Consider the following 15,468-nt stretch of genomic DNA (forward strand, 5'->3'; position numbering starts at 1 on the left):
GCCGGAGCGGTGAGGCGGCCGTTGCTACGGTGTCGCCGGCCGGCGGCGGGCCGAGCCCGGGGCTGCCTGAGGGCCGCCGCCGCTCCGGGGGGGGGGGACGCGCCGCGGGCAGCGGACGGAGGTCAGATCGCGATCCCGCCGGGCGCCGCCGCAGGGTGTGCGGCCAAACAGGCGGAGCGTCCGCCGAAGGTGGAGGCTGCCGGTCTGAGGGCCTGAGAGGCGGTGCTGGAGAGCGAGCGCCGCCCGCCGGCGGAAAGAGCGGCTCCTCGCCTGCAGCGTGCCGCCGCGCACAGGTAATCGGGAAAGATAAGGCACATGAGCCAAAGTTTCCCCTATAGAGCTACACTGAGGGGATGGTAACTGGGCTGCTGCCCTTCCGCTGGAGCTCTGCCAGTGTTTACACACAGGTAGGCTGAGGAACAACCGTTACCGGTTTTACTTGGCAGCACGTACCCAGCCTCCAGGCCTCCAGACCAGTCCCATGGCACTCTGGCACTGTCATTCATCTGTCCCTGCCTGGCACAGAAGAAAAAGCCAAAGAAGTATATAATACAGTTTAGCTAGACGAGCTGACATCTGTGCTATCTCAGCCTTCATCCTAAAACTGATTCCTGATTTAAGTTACTTCTATAAATTTTACGTTTGTACAGCCCTATAGGTAGAGTCTGTATAATCTGCAGTCTATTTAGGAATAAAATTAGAGGATGTGGCTTTCATTCCATAATACCCCAGCAGAACTATCATGTCCCACATTGTAGACAGCTTCAGTACACTGAAGTGTCACAGGTGTTGAGATGACACTAAGCCCTTCGCACTCCTCATGAGAGGAGAATAAACTGATACCAAGCCCCAAGTGTATTCAGATCTAAAGACAACATTTATCTCTTTTCTAAGATATTCTCTATAGCATCATTATTAAATACAGGCAGAGCTTGACTTCCATATCAGGTGAAAGGACTGTAGAACTCTATACAATACGTATATTGAAGGAAATTTGAATTAGTGGAGAGTTTGGGAGGAAGAAGAGAAGCAACAAATCTCTGTCCAAACTTTTGAATGTTTATTTGTTCTCCTTTGTGCACTGTGGGAAGCCTGTCTGGTTGCACAGTGGATATTTTGGGGCAGCCCCACTGTGAAGATCAACCACCGTGTATGGGGTCTTCTCAGAGTCTCATAAAATGCTATTCTAAGCCACTGTGGGACCAGACCTCCCAGCGAAAACACACAGGTAAGAGAGAACGTGAATCTATATGCTACTGATGAGTATATTCATCTTGAGCAGGGGTTCTGATTTAACCTCTGGTGGAGGAAGTAGACAAATTTGCTGTCAGATTCCAGAGACTGGAACTGTATAGCCAATGCCTCTTGTCTGCTTCTTATATATCTTACCGAGCATCCTCCTCTTTCAGGAATACCTAAGTATTAATCTAAAGATTCAGTGAGTGTGCACCTCTGGACTTGCCTGATACATTAGCAGATCTGATGGCTTTAAGCAGGGAATATTAGATAGACAAGTTGTACACCTTATGCACATTGGGGAGAGGAGGGAAAGGGGGGGCAAGAGAGCAAGGATTAGTGTCTTTGCTATACCAAAATACTCCCAAAAGACAGCAGCTTTGCTGCAATATACAGCAAAACATGAATCTGTTAAATGAATTTTCTTCCATCCTTTAACAATAGCCACAGAGATAAACCACACAGTTCTAGAAATCCACCAGCGGAACAATGACGGCCAAGCAGCCCACACAAAAGCTGTTAGAATGCGCTAACGAGGCGAGGAGTCAGATGTTACGTGCTGTTTAACAGTGAGCTGAACAATATTAGACAGCAGTATTTACAACAGACAAAGTTAGAAGCAGCTAAGAAAGCCAAAACACTAGCAGTTAAATCACCAGCAGTAGGTTTTACCTACAGATCTTACAATTTATCTAGTTTTTATTAGAGTTTTTGTGATTTTGGCTTTGTTAATTTTTCATGTGTTTGTTTTTTTTCACATACTACTGCTTTACTTCCCCTGAGGATGGATATTGATATTAGTGCTTCTTGTTTCAATGAGTCATGAGTGAGAGACATGAATATATTTCTTATCACTGAGAATTTTATAAAAAACAGCTGTGTACAATAGATATCATCTGCACAGGATAGATCTTCAAGGACACAGGTCTTAGCAAAAAGCCCTTGTCAGATCATAAAACAAGGTTTTCTGCCTTGAAGGGAAGTATGTGCACATTCTTCAGGGAGGAAAGAGGCCTTCTAGAGACACCCGATCTTTGGAAGGCTGATTCTGTGGATATGAAGGGATGTGGACCTAATAATTTCCTAACTTTATCTCACTATAACAGGGGACATCATAGTCTCCTCTGGCAGTCACATGCATATTTGAGTCTGTTGTGAAGTGCAGGCTCACTTAGTGTTTACATTGTTTACATGCAAGTACACAACCTGGCATAGACTTAAGGCACATTCCAGTGCATTCATGGGAAAAGAACTCAAGCATACCCAAGAGTCATACCACTGTCTCCTCCAGTGGCGTTGGCTAGAGATGAGACTTTGGCTCATACTAGCTAAAAACTCCATATTCAGCCATGTGCAAGCTCAGTTCTGCGCCTCTCTTTCCTCGTTCTCTTAGAAAGATAAGTAGGCAATACCATTTATCTCTCTGTACTGTTCATTCATCATATGTTCATCACACCTCTTTTTATTTATTTCTTTTCTGACTGCTGTTGTTACCATTTATGATCATATATAAGTGCTTCAGTGGCCCTATAATTTCTTACCGTTGTCTTTCTAGTCCCCTTAATCTATGAAAAAGAGATGACCAAAATTGCATGTGTTAGTCCAGGTGAAGGTGAATCTATGCAATATGTCATGGAATTGAAATATTTTTTATAACATCCTCTGCTGCACTCTGAACATTTCGGTGTTTTGACTGCTGCTACACTGATCAGAGATTTAAGCTGAAAAGCCGTAACAAATCTGTTTTCTAGATAATTACCATTAGTAAGTAAGTTCATTCAAATTACATCTTTTTTCTAATGGGCATTGCTTAGCACTAATTCATCTGCCACTGTGCTGTCTTAGTCCTTCTGAAGAGTCATACTGTATGTGGGCAAAGCAAACATGATTTTAGCCATAAATGAGGCAGTGCTGAGCATGGTTTGTCTGTGGCCATATTTCTAGCTAAATGATGTTCAGTGGTGCATCATCTGTCTCTGACCCTGAAGCCCTTTGTAAGCAACAAGTATTTTTTGAAGTGTACAGAAGGTTTAAATATTTATGTAAGCACCTTTCATCTACTGGGTAGCTGAAGATTAGGAAGAACAAGTTGTTTAGATCAAAATGATATGTTTTTTGAGTTTGGCACTTGAAGATATAGTTTCTACACCTGTGTCATTATGGTAAGGGGACATAAATAGGTTTATGCTAGGTAAACACCTTTTGTTTAACTATGAAAAAATGATTTTATATGCAGGAAAGACAAAAGGAAAAATAGAAATTGCTTTCATCATTATTTTTGTATTTATATTGCTGTAATAATCTTGTTCCAAATGCTAAATTATATCAGAACAGTTAAAGGTCAGTCAGTTATTATGCTTTAAAATAATGTCCAAGAGCTTTTGGTCCACTTTATTTGGTAATACATAAGTGAGACATAGGTACAAAAATGCAATTTTATTTCTTTAAGTTAGCACAGATGTCTGATAAAAGAATAAATAGAAAGTGCACTTTAAGGCCTCAATTCTACAAACAGACAAGTAGTATGGAAACCTTGCCTCTGTGTGGGGCGCACGATGTGCACAGGCATACCATCTGCTTGCAGCATCAGGGCCTTTACATTACTGAAAGTATAGCCAAGATTATGAACTACGGTTCACTAGTTACAAGTACCTTTCTAGCCTCCAGCAGATTGCATTTATGTTTGTAATCACTTATGAGTGTTTTACTAGGTTCCCCAAGGTGTGCTAGACATCAAACAAACAAATAAGTGATATGGGAACATACACACAGACACTTTGGCTTAGAGCAGCAATTCATATAGGTTTGAGCTCCAGCAATGACAAATTTGGAGGCAACCACCATTAGTCCTACTGAGAAAACATTCTTACTAGTCATAAATGATTGAGGGTCCTAAGCACATATGTGCATATACCATTCAAAATGATTTTGTATTATTTGCTGCTTTTTAAAATTATTATAACTGATTTTTCCCATCCATATTTATGTCCAATTCTTTTTGTGTCCTGCTTAAAGTTTGAATGTATTACAGCTAATGGTTCCTCTCCCAGGTTGATTTCTGCATGTTAATGGTTCTCATTTTGGGGATTTGGCAAACTGAGATCCCAATTCTACAAAAATTGCATATAAAGATGAGTAATTTTATTTATGAGAGCCACTGGTCTCACAAACAAAAAATACTTACACATGAGGCAACAACATACAGAAATTTAGAGATAGTTTACAGAGAAAATGAGGGACAGAAATATATATATTGCAAGATTTTTGTTTCAATTGTAATTGGTATGGAATAATTTTCCAGTTCTATAGTTAGAGCCATGCTTAGATACGTGCTACCATCTCGGCTCCCACTGTTAACTGCAGTTAATTATAGGTTTTCCTCTTCTGGAGGAGGGGAAGGTTATCAAACTTTAATTTTTTATGTTTGCAGTCTTTAATCCTAAATTATTATCATGCAGCTTTTGCTATGTAATTAATGTTCATCTGAATTTAGGCCTTGTTCTGAAAATACATGTGGATTTAAGTTTACATATTTTCATTAGTACAAAGTTAAACAAAATTTAACCCTAGGCAAAATTATGCCCTATTCTGGAGACAGGTTCTACTGCATTTGTTCATTGTTGGTTAAGAATACAAGTAGGCCTAGTGATTACATACAAATGTTGTCCATGTAAGAGTAGTAGAACTGGTCTTAAATGATTTTTCAACTTTCTTACTGTGTTGGGTTTCTTTTTATGCTGGAATTTTATAAGATACATTAGCCATTTAAAAGATATCTAGAAATTAGCAGCAATGGTCATGGGTGGACTGTAAATACATTTTATTATTTGGTTGTGAAATGTCTAACTCAATGGGGCTACAACCTTGAATGGAACCTTTAATCCTTATTGCAGTTTGAATAAATAATCATAAAATGCCCTACTTGATCAATGATAGACAGACACGTGCTTACTTGGACAGACATAACGCTCTGGCATTTTTCATTACGGCTTTTTAAAGAGTACATCCATGTAAGCTTTGTCCAGATCAATGGATTTCTTCTGCATTGCTGCCCGCAAATGCTCAGGGAGCAGCCTCCGACTTCTCATCTCACCCAGGACAAAATCATCCTTGTTTCGAGGCCTCTGGGTCCTAGCATCCTCAAGGGCACTGTGCACATCCTGCAGTTTCATCTGAAGCCAGTCCTGTCTCTCCACGGTGTGTCGATGCTCTCCAAGATTGTGCATTAATTGCATCTCACTCACTGATCTTTTCCTGCATGAAAGAAGAACAAAGAGACTCATAGTGGCCCTTCTTGAGTTCTATATCTTCACTCAAAAACCTAGGTTTGAGAACTTTTGTGAGGTATCGCAATGCAGAGCCGTAGAATCTACGTTTCTAATTTGTAAGGGATAAAATGGCATCTGGAGAAGAGAAGGAGTGTGGATGATGATTTCTTATTGGTAATGGATATATTAGTGAGAAGGCATCAAATATGGGAAGTAGTCCAGTTTTGTGACAATATTGTTTGACTATATAGTTATCGTTTATTTTGGCTGTTGTAGATGAGCTTAAGGCTTATATGATAATAGGTAACTGATTACTAAAACTATGGCATTTATTCAGTGGTAGCTTTCTGTGAATACTAGAGCTAAGGAAGCATGATTTCCTGTGGATTTGTGTCTCAATGCTGATTAATGTTAGCGTCTAAATGTGAGTTCCGGCTAGATGCTCGCACAGTAAAAAAGATGTTTTCCTATGTAGAGTCCCCCCGCAAGCATCTAATAAGAGATGCAGCTTATCCAATGATATTCCTAAGAGAACACTTATATGATTTTTCTCTCTCTACTCAGCTGCCTATTTTCAAAAAATGTGTAAGAACTCAAAGCATCTGAGATCTCTACAGCTGTATCTAGAGGACAGAATTTGGCCAGCTTGGCCAAAGGGTTCAAAAGCAGGGACGGAAAGACTTGGATACACATAAACTTACATACAGACAAACCAACCATGTTCTCAAGAACAGCTAAAGTCATCCTCCAAACTTTGGAAGTGTATAATAATGTACTTACATCATTGGTCTTCCATCAGAGTTTGTAAAAAAGCATATGACATATAAAATGATTGCAGTCCTGGCCAGATTTTTTATAGAAGTCATTTTGTCTACAAAGATAGAAATGAATATGTGTATAAATCAGTATTTCAAGTAATTTCTGTTAATTCCAAAGAAAATTAGTTTAGAAAAAAAGTTGGAGACATCAGACAAGTGATTTTGAAAAATATTTTTTTTGCGAAATGGATTAGAGTAAGGAATGCAAATGAAGAATTTAGTTGTAATACTAATTTTGTGAGCCACATACTGTTACTTCGTAGAAAAGTCTAAGAATTTGGTCAGCCTTAGTTGCCCTGCATCATCATCATACATGTACCCATCTCTTGGATAATTGGGTGAAAAGAATCATGTTCTTCCACTACTGCTACTACTACTACTACTACTACCACCACCACTACTACTATTACTACTACTAGTACTACTACTATTATTATTATTATTATTATTATTATGTCATTTATACTTTATATGCTCCAAGTATATTGAAATACTGGTATATATGTAAGTGAAAAGTTTTGTTCTTTTATCTATTTCTTTTGCATATTCTTTAGGATGAAGAGGCTGACACTTTTCTTGACAATAGAGGCATAACTGTACTGAGTTATGTCATTCCCTATTTAACTACATAAGAGAAATTAGAATTGAGGCTTCATTTTTTTCAGTGATAATCCTGCATTGCCAGTATGAAGTCCACTCTGCTTTGTACATCATCAGCAAAACTGCAACTTGGGATATAGTTGAAAAATATTTATTACCGATGATGCTACAACAGTCAGAAATGATATAGTCCAAATATCAGTTTCCAGTTTGGATTTTCAGTATTGGCAGCCAGAAAAGGCATCTTTTTGTTATAGCTTAAGAAATTTGCAGAGTAACTGAAACTTAAGAAATAAAAAACTCCACAATGCCATTTTTTGCAATATTTTCTGCAGCTTTACTCTAAGTCAGAAAAACATTTATTACATGGCATCTTGCATGATAGTATGAATGTGGTCCTAGCAGTCCATCTAACCCAATATTATAAATTCAGGAGTTGGATTCACTTCAAGATATTTCTAACTCACTGTCTCAAATTTTTTAATTTCACAAATTTGTTTCAGATAATAAGTTTGATCTTACTAATATTCACTTTATTTTTAAGATAGTTTGAAAAGAAGATAATGTAAAAATGAATAAGGAATCAATTATAAAATTTTCTAAATAAGTCTTCTAGAGAACTTGGAAATAAAATAGAGTGTACTTACCAGATAGTATCTTAAACAGATTTCTGGTTTGGGTATGTCGGCAGATGACTGTCTCTTGATGTCAAGTATATTTAAAGACTACTGAATTGGTTTTGTGGACCCCTTAAATGTAACTTTAAAATAGAGCTTCTAAGTAACTTAGAAGCCCTTTTATTGTCTCAGTTGATGTCACTCTCAACACACACCCTCCTGACCCTCATGTACCCACCCTCAGATGCTTTTGTTAATTTGGCATTTACAGGGAAAAGAAAGGTCTCAGCAAAAAGAAAGTATCCTGGTATCTGTGAAGAAGTTTGACTTTTAAAATTCAGATTCCCTATCACTCATAGATTTGTACCCAAGATAACATGATTTCTGAAGCTGTTGGAAGGATTTGCAAAGAAAACTGTGTTGTTAAATGCAGGCAGGTGAAACTTAAATTAGGCAGTGAGGTTAGTGATCTACAAATGCAAGACTAAAACAAAATATTGAAAAGCTAACATCTATAATACTTGGGGGAAATAAGAACAGTCACTTCAGGTCAGATAGTAGGTTTCTTTGTGAAAGAATATACTGGTAAGGAGGAGAAGCCCCAAGATGATAGAGGATCATGTTTTTAATAACAAGCTGGTGGTACTGAAAAGTTGTTAAAATACAGTGTTAGACCCTCACTGTTCTGTTATACCTATGAATATCCCCGAATGTCTCAATTGTGCTAGATAAAATGAAGGCATTTGAAGAGGCTGCAATATAAACTAGTACTTTATAAATTTTGGAAAAGAAATATAGAACTCTTTGCCTACATTCTGAGAAATGAAATGTGTAAATCAATACTTTCCCATATGTATGAAGAAAAATTTTTTTTGTCTGCAAGATATTTTTCCTAGGTAAGATGCTTCTTCTGAGTTCCTACATATTTCTCAAAAAAAAAAAAAAGTTTACATCTGCACATTTTAACACACCATTTGGAAGCTATTATTGCTTTTACCATGAATGCTTTTTCAGTTACGCTATATACCTGTTGTATTTCACAAAGAGGTAAAAAAGCTATTTTATGATATTGATTTACACAGATGGTATTCTCATGGGGAAAGGAAGAGAAGAACCAGAAACTCCAGAAAGTTCTAAAGAGATCTCATGGTTCCCTCAGTAAATAGTAAACTGAGAAGTAAAGAAATAATCCACTTAAGTTCAAGAAAACAGGGTAGAGGCGGCTTCCAACATTATACTGTCAGTTGTCAATATCCTTCCACCTACACAAAAAGGAAGCATACGTAGGTATGGGGACAATATGCTTTGGTAGATTTGTATCTGATGTGCTCACTAATGATACTAACTTGAAGGCTTTGACTAAAAACGTACATTGGACGTGGCATGCCAGGAAAGGATTTGAAAAATCTCTAAACAGTTGATAATGAAAAGCTCCATTTTTTTAGATTTTACCGTAACAAACATATGCAAAACCTTTAATGCAAAGCCTCAAGGCACTATTTTTACAGAGGCCTGACATTCCTATGGAACCTCTAGCATAGAACAGGAAAGCCTTCACTACAGGACAAGCATTAGAAAAACTAGTGTCTGTATACCAAAAAATCATGCTTTTATATAAACTGGCAGCAACTGATAGCAAAAATTGGCAATAAGCCATTAGTAACAATTGCAAAAGGGGTGTTAGCAGACTTGAGTTGCCGATGTTGTTCTTTTTGTTGCAGTTGCATCCCTTAAAACACACATGTAAATCTGGAAGACACCTCAGGCTGGAGCTTTGAATAAAACGAGACAGAGAAAACACTAGTGTATGATGTTGCAATTGAAAATACTTAATTCACTTCAGACAACTTATGGTATGTTAGTGCAGATGCCCTTAAACAAGGTGTAATTTAGCTGATGTACCTAGCATGCCTAGTCTTTGAAACAACTCTGAAATAGGATTTCTTATTCATTGTCATTTTTATTCAAAGGTGCTAAATAGGTTGTACCTAAGATCTCAAAGATGGCTAAACGCGATACTTTTAAAAATATTCACATGTGAAAAAACACACAAGACAAAGTAGAATTGCACGGTTTGCCTCAGATGAGTGGAGATACAAAAATAATAAAAACAATAAAAATATTAAATATATACACCACTGTTTGTAAACAAATAGAGCCTGTGATGTTAATTAAAGAAACTTTAAATTACAGCTCAAAATTGGCATGGCTTTATCTGTATATGCAGAAAAACAACCCTTATTTGATTTGGCTTATTATCCCTGATATCCAGAAATAACATTTTTTGAAAATACAGCAGCTAATCTTGGCATATCAAATGTGGGAATGACAGATAATGGGCCAAATGAATGTAGTTCTTTTACAAAATACTGTAATTGTGTACATTTTTGTTTGGACATAGTGTATCCACTGTGTAATGATGAGCTGAAAATGGTAGTGAGCTCTTTTAATGTTTCAGAAAGTTGAAGATTCATGTTCAGATTCAAATTTTTCTCTTTCTTAAGCATCCCTTTAAAAAAATTCAGATCTCTTTTGGGCACTACTTAATGGAAGAGCCAAACCCAGGAAACCAGGGCTAACACCTGCTGAAATGCTGTTCAGTAGGAGACTTAAGGCTACCCAAATTTATAGACACTACAGTGAAAAAGAGATGCATGAAGTTTTATGACAGAAAAATAAAATAAAATAGTATCTCCTCAATGAAAAGGGATTTCATGATCCTTTGTAGGTATAAGACTGTGTATATAAATACAATGGCAAAATATGGGTGAAACCCCTCCCCGAGTTTCTTAGCAAATTGTCTTGTACTAGTGAGGGTACGTTTCTAGTGCCTACAAATAAGGACTGACCTACAGGAGACAATTTTTGCTTCTCTTCAAATAAGAGGAGGGAAAGCACAGTGGATTCTGAGTTTCCTTATTCTGAAAACAGCAGGCTATGAATGAGCCAATCCACGAAACAGTGGGTACAACTGAACAGAGCAGTCAAGAAACTATAAACCATTAAATGTTTCAGGTATCTACCAGACAAAGGCAACCCATTCAGAAACTGATTACAAACTATATGTATATGTTGCATTATCAATATTGAAATTTCTTTTCCTTTGGAAGAGGAACTTTTTGTGACACTTAGGCTGAAATACAATGATGCCTAAAAGATTGTAGTTGAAATTTGTGATTATTTCTTCATGTACACCAGCAAACAGTCTCAGGCTAGATTTAAGCTTAAATTGAATGTTCTCTTTTACCATCATTGAAAACCATAGAATGTTATACTGGACATGAGACAATATAGCAATATACTCCAGAGTTTATTACAGTAATGGCTTCTCTATGCCATGAGGCATTAGGGACACCAAACAAGGGCATGGCACTTCTGAAGATGAGGGAGAGGGCTGAAGAACTGAAGATGCAGGAATCAAAATGTGGGAGAGAAGAGCTGACCACAACCTTTTCCTCTGACAAGACTTTTTCTTGACCCGTCAGAGAACTACCCTTCCTTGACCTTCCCTTATAGATTGTACAGATACATGAATCAACTGTGCATGAAAAAATATCTTTGTTGCTTTGTTTGCAGATGGCGTGCCACTTAATGTTGAATTTGTGCCATTGAATGTAATCAGACTCTGGGGCTGAAAATGAGTGGATAGCCATTATACAGATTTTACAGCCAGGTAGGTGAACAATGGCCATATCCTAAAAATTCTGAATTCTTTATAATCTAATTCATATATTCTATTCATTTTGTCAGGGAAAAATATTACACTGCATCTTGAAATTAAACACATCCTGAGGTACATTACTGGAATATGGTTAGAGAACACAAAGCTTTCTGAAATTATATTCCTAAATGACGAAAGCATATTTTCACAAATCAATTATGTAATCTGGTGTATTAATATTCCTACAGAATTCTTCATCCTCTAGATTGAAGGCGTAAGTACTGCAGTCAGATTACTTCTGTGCTATGTACAAAAGCAGGCTTTTTCTACTTTGCTTGTGCCAGTGCGTGGTTCCAGAGAAAATGCTTTCTAACTGCATCTATGGCTAAGAGAGTATTAGTAGATCATTGAGCAAGGGAACAAAGTAATTGGTGACACACTGGATGATTGGTGAGGCAACCTTTCTAAATGTGTCCAAGGAATGTTTCTGCCTTGACACAATGAAGAGCCAAAGTGACAGTCAGTAAACTCTTTAGAACTTCATTTGATTGACAAGATTTGTGGCTTTTCAAATACCACAGCAGCATGTTTGGTAATTTATGTAAGCAATGTTGGGTATCTTCAGGTGTTTTTTGGGTTCTTCCAGCTAGATGAAACTTCAAGCACATGCGAGTTTCCAATTAGGTAAAAAACAGCACAGAGACTTCTGTGAAAATCAAAAGATGGCCTATCACAGTTCTGCTTCATACAATGTGTTTTTAGCAGCTACTGGCAAATGTGAATTTGGAAATAATTGCTTGCCAGTATATTTTTCTCCAGTTACATAAAATCTTTCATCTGAGAATCACAATGTTCCTGAATCTCCCTGATTTCTTTCTGAGGGAAGTATATACCGATGATATTTGATTTTAGGTTATGGATATTTAGGCAAAGACAGGTTAGATGCAAACAAAGCTGAGAAAAAGATCAGAGAGAAAACAGAGCTGATAGATTCTAGTCCCAGTCACCTGACTTACTTGTAAGTACACTTGCTTACCTAGGGAGATAAACTGGACACTATAATGATAATTGTGATCCAGATTATTTCTAGAGTTTTCACTGATTAAGTGAAGCATATACAATGTCTGAATGGACACCTTGTTTTGCTCTCAATGTAACTTAGCCATGTTATCTAACAGAGCTATCCAGTTTATCATGGAATTTCTCGATCGACCTATCATGGACATGCCAGACTTCAATGATATGATCATGAATGTATGAGTGTTTGCTCTCTGCATGCCACCCTATACCATGGCTGCATGGAATTTCACATAACATTACATGGCTGTTTTGAAGCCTAAATGGAGAGCCCTGCTTACCTCATCTCTCTCTCATGAGAAGAATCTGAAGCTTGATGAAACAGCCCAGAACAGCCTGGAGGAATGCTAAAATGATTGTTAAGGAAAGTCATGAACATGAGGTACCTCTTAGTCTCTACAGAGACACATTTCAGTGGTCAGTAACAAAAATGCTATTGTGCATCATGAACAATAAGAAAACCCATGGTTAGTTTCAACACATACATATTGGCACATTTTTAAAGTACTGTTAGTGAATTGTAAACTAAATATATAAGTATTTATATAATTGTGTGCGAAAGTATAGGTTTTACTTCAGATTTAAAAGTTCTGATAAATTATTTTACAGTCAATAATTACTTAGTGGGATATTAGCCCTCATAACACTGAAACGCCACGCTGTCAATGCTTTGCTGAATTCATTGCTATAATGAACAATACAGTACTTTATGACCTTTTTCAGAAGATAGGAAATGAGTGCAGTACTCACAACTGCTGTCTTATCATCGGATTTTTGGGATCAAATAGAATTATGCATATGCATATGCACACACATATATAGTCATATATAGGCTAGAGTGCTTATTGGCCTATTACTGGCTCTAAATACTTTGTGCAGGTTTGAGTTCCCTTTTAATAACATGCAATGTGGTTGGAGCTCTAATGAGGGCTCATCTTCTTTCTTCTCATCCTTGAAACCAACATGGCATCTCTGACAAGCCACATAAGGAGAGCAGTTTTGAGAGCACAAGTAATCCCAGAGGGAAACACACCTAACGTTGAAACAGGAATGAGTCTAAACCACTCTCCCCTCCCCATTTCCAGTGTGAAGCACCTCAGTCAAGACCTCAGGATTCAGGAACCCTCTCTTCAGCATACATTGGCACACACAGGCACATACACGCACATTCTATAAAATCATCATTTTAAAAGCAATTAAGACGTACTAAAAAAGCTTTGAGTAATTAAATATCAGTGTCCACTTGATCCTGAAAGTGAGAGCGATCCTGAGTGGGAGGTAGGGAGCAGCAGATATCTACAAGTATCAGGTTTGACCTAACAAAAACATTGTAAGAATGAATGTGCTAGCTCTGCATAAAATAACCATGAAGACTCAGAATGATACAGGATGGAATAACGAAGGTCTGCATGTTTTATGCAGGTAGCCACATATTTTTTCTATGCTTTCTACTGAAAAGACATTTCAAGTTCATATTCCCATATTTTTTGCAGTCACTGCAGATGAGCAGATAGCATCCAAGTAAGCAATCTGGAGCTTGATGAAATCTCATGGGAATGATGAGTACAATTTACAAATGAATGATGACATTTCAGACCTTTCCATCAATCCAGTGAATGTCCTGAAAAAAATCTTTGTCCATAGTCAGCTGCAAAACTTGAAAACAAAGAGAACTGGCAAAAGTCATTGTTTTGTTTGGGTTTTGAAAGAAGATATTGTGCCAGGTGCAATGCAAACATGCAAGAAGATGCAGACCCTCTAATAATGGTGTTACTAACGACAAAGAATGCATTGTATTTTATATGAACCTTTGCATTATTTGAGATATTAATTACAGCAAATAAAATGTTTTAAGTTATATATTAAAGACCTTGTCCCAGAAATAAAGACCTTGAAATGAAAACTTCTAGATACAAGACTTATAGAAGATCAACTCAGTAGTTAAATATTTTGACCTGAAGTTTCTTCAAGATATTCTCTTAATATATTTGTACATATATTTACACTATTTTCTAAAGGGATAATACTTTTTCTGTATTTTCCCTGCTTTATTTAATCCAACCTTTTCATTAAATTATTAGCCAGATTATTAATAGTTGTCAAAATCAAATTCTTGAATTAATAATTTTCTTTTACAGAACTCAAAAGACATATTAAATACATGTGTTTTATTTGCATTATATGTATATTTTAAATCCTTCTATGTTGACCAATAGTTTTTTCAAAACTCATTTTTCTTCTTAGACCTTCCTGAAATATCAGTACTAACATGATATTCTTAAGAGTAATTCTCATAATCTAGTTCATCAAGAAGTCTAGCACCTGATATGCATTTTGAGCATCAGTCATTTCCTGTTCTTCTTTTTACTGCCTTCTTTTCTCTGTTTGGATTTGACAATGTAGTCTATGAGAAAATGCACTTTATGGTAAGATGTATGGGTCTCAGTGCTTGACAGTTGTTTGCTTGTCTTTCTTTCTTTCTCTGTTTCAGTCTCTATGTTGAGACCGTGAGATTCAAAAGAAGAAAAATTGGAGTTTGGTGCTACAAGTCATCACGCTCACCTTTTCTATGATCTTCAATAGAGGAGAGCATTATTCTAAACTGTAGTGGTAGTTTCAGTGAATTAGATTATACTAATCAGTATGTATCTTTTAGATCTTCCTTGCTGACATGTGTATTCTGCTCTCTCACAAAGCTATACAGACTATCTCAATTTAAAATTTTTCTTGTTAAGCTGTTTAGTTCTCTGCTTAGCCTCTGCTGAAATTTATTCCCAGCCTGTGTCTCTTCTTCCATATGAAATTCAGAGTCTTCATCGATTTTCTAGGCTTTTTGTAAAAGGCCTAAATCTCCACTTTTGTGCACTGCACATCGTCGTTTTAATCTATGCAGTTTGGACTAGGATACAAACAAATCAAAATTTGCTTAGCTTACACTGTGCACAAATGACAATGTAGAATGCTGAGTAGGGAAGAACCTAACTCTATATTTCTGCCCTCATTTTCTGCTACCCTTTGTTTTACATTGTGATCTCCCTGTCTCATAGGATAGACTAATGAAGGTAAGGATTAACCAACTCTGCCTAAGCAAGTCACTTCATTTTCCATGCTTCATAGTCCTTATTAAAATGGTCATCCCTATAGAATCCTGTCCCTAATTTGATTTTTTTCTGCTGTAACCCCTATGTTAG

General features: G+C 37.1%; 1 protein-coding gene and 1 long non-coding RNA gene across 3 annotated transcripts; one reads left to right on the forward strand and one right to left on the reverse strand.

The window, feature by feature from the left end:
* The first annotated feature begins 6 nt into the window (after positions 1-6).
* On the forward strand, positions 7-14,862 carry LOC142602112 (uncharacterized). 2 transcript variants are annotated; one of them, XR_012835807.1, is made up of 3 exons: positions 7-293; positions 11,116-11,212; positions 14,769-14,862. It is a non-coding gene; the product is annotated as an uncharacterized LOC142602112 (long non-coding RNA). The 2 variants fall into 2 exon arrangements; XR_012835806.1 differs by lacking the exon at positions 7-293 and adding an exon at positions 9,282-9,392.
* On the reverse strand, positions 5,220-6,379 carry PTH (parathyroid hormone). Its single transcript, XM_010305961.2, has 2 exons — positions 6,285-6,379; positions 5,220-5,490 (listed from the first exon to the last, which is right to left on the reverse strand). Exons 1-2 carry the CDS (start codon positions 6,368-6,370, stop codon positions 5,220-5,222), a joined length of 357 nt encoding a protein of 118 aa, XP_010304263.1. The 5' UTR covers positions 6,371-6,379.
* Positions 14,863-15,468: the final 606 nt, after the last annotated feature.

Source organism: Balearica regulorum, chromosome 5 (genome assembly GCF_011004875.1).
Source record: "Balearica regulorum gibbericeps isolate bBalReg1 chromosome 5, bBalReg1.pri, whole genome shotgun sequence".
In the NCBI taxonomy this organism is placed as follows: Eukaryota; Metazoa; Chordata; class Aves; order Gruiformes; family Gruidae; genus Balearica; species Balearica regulorum.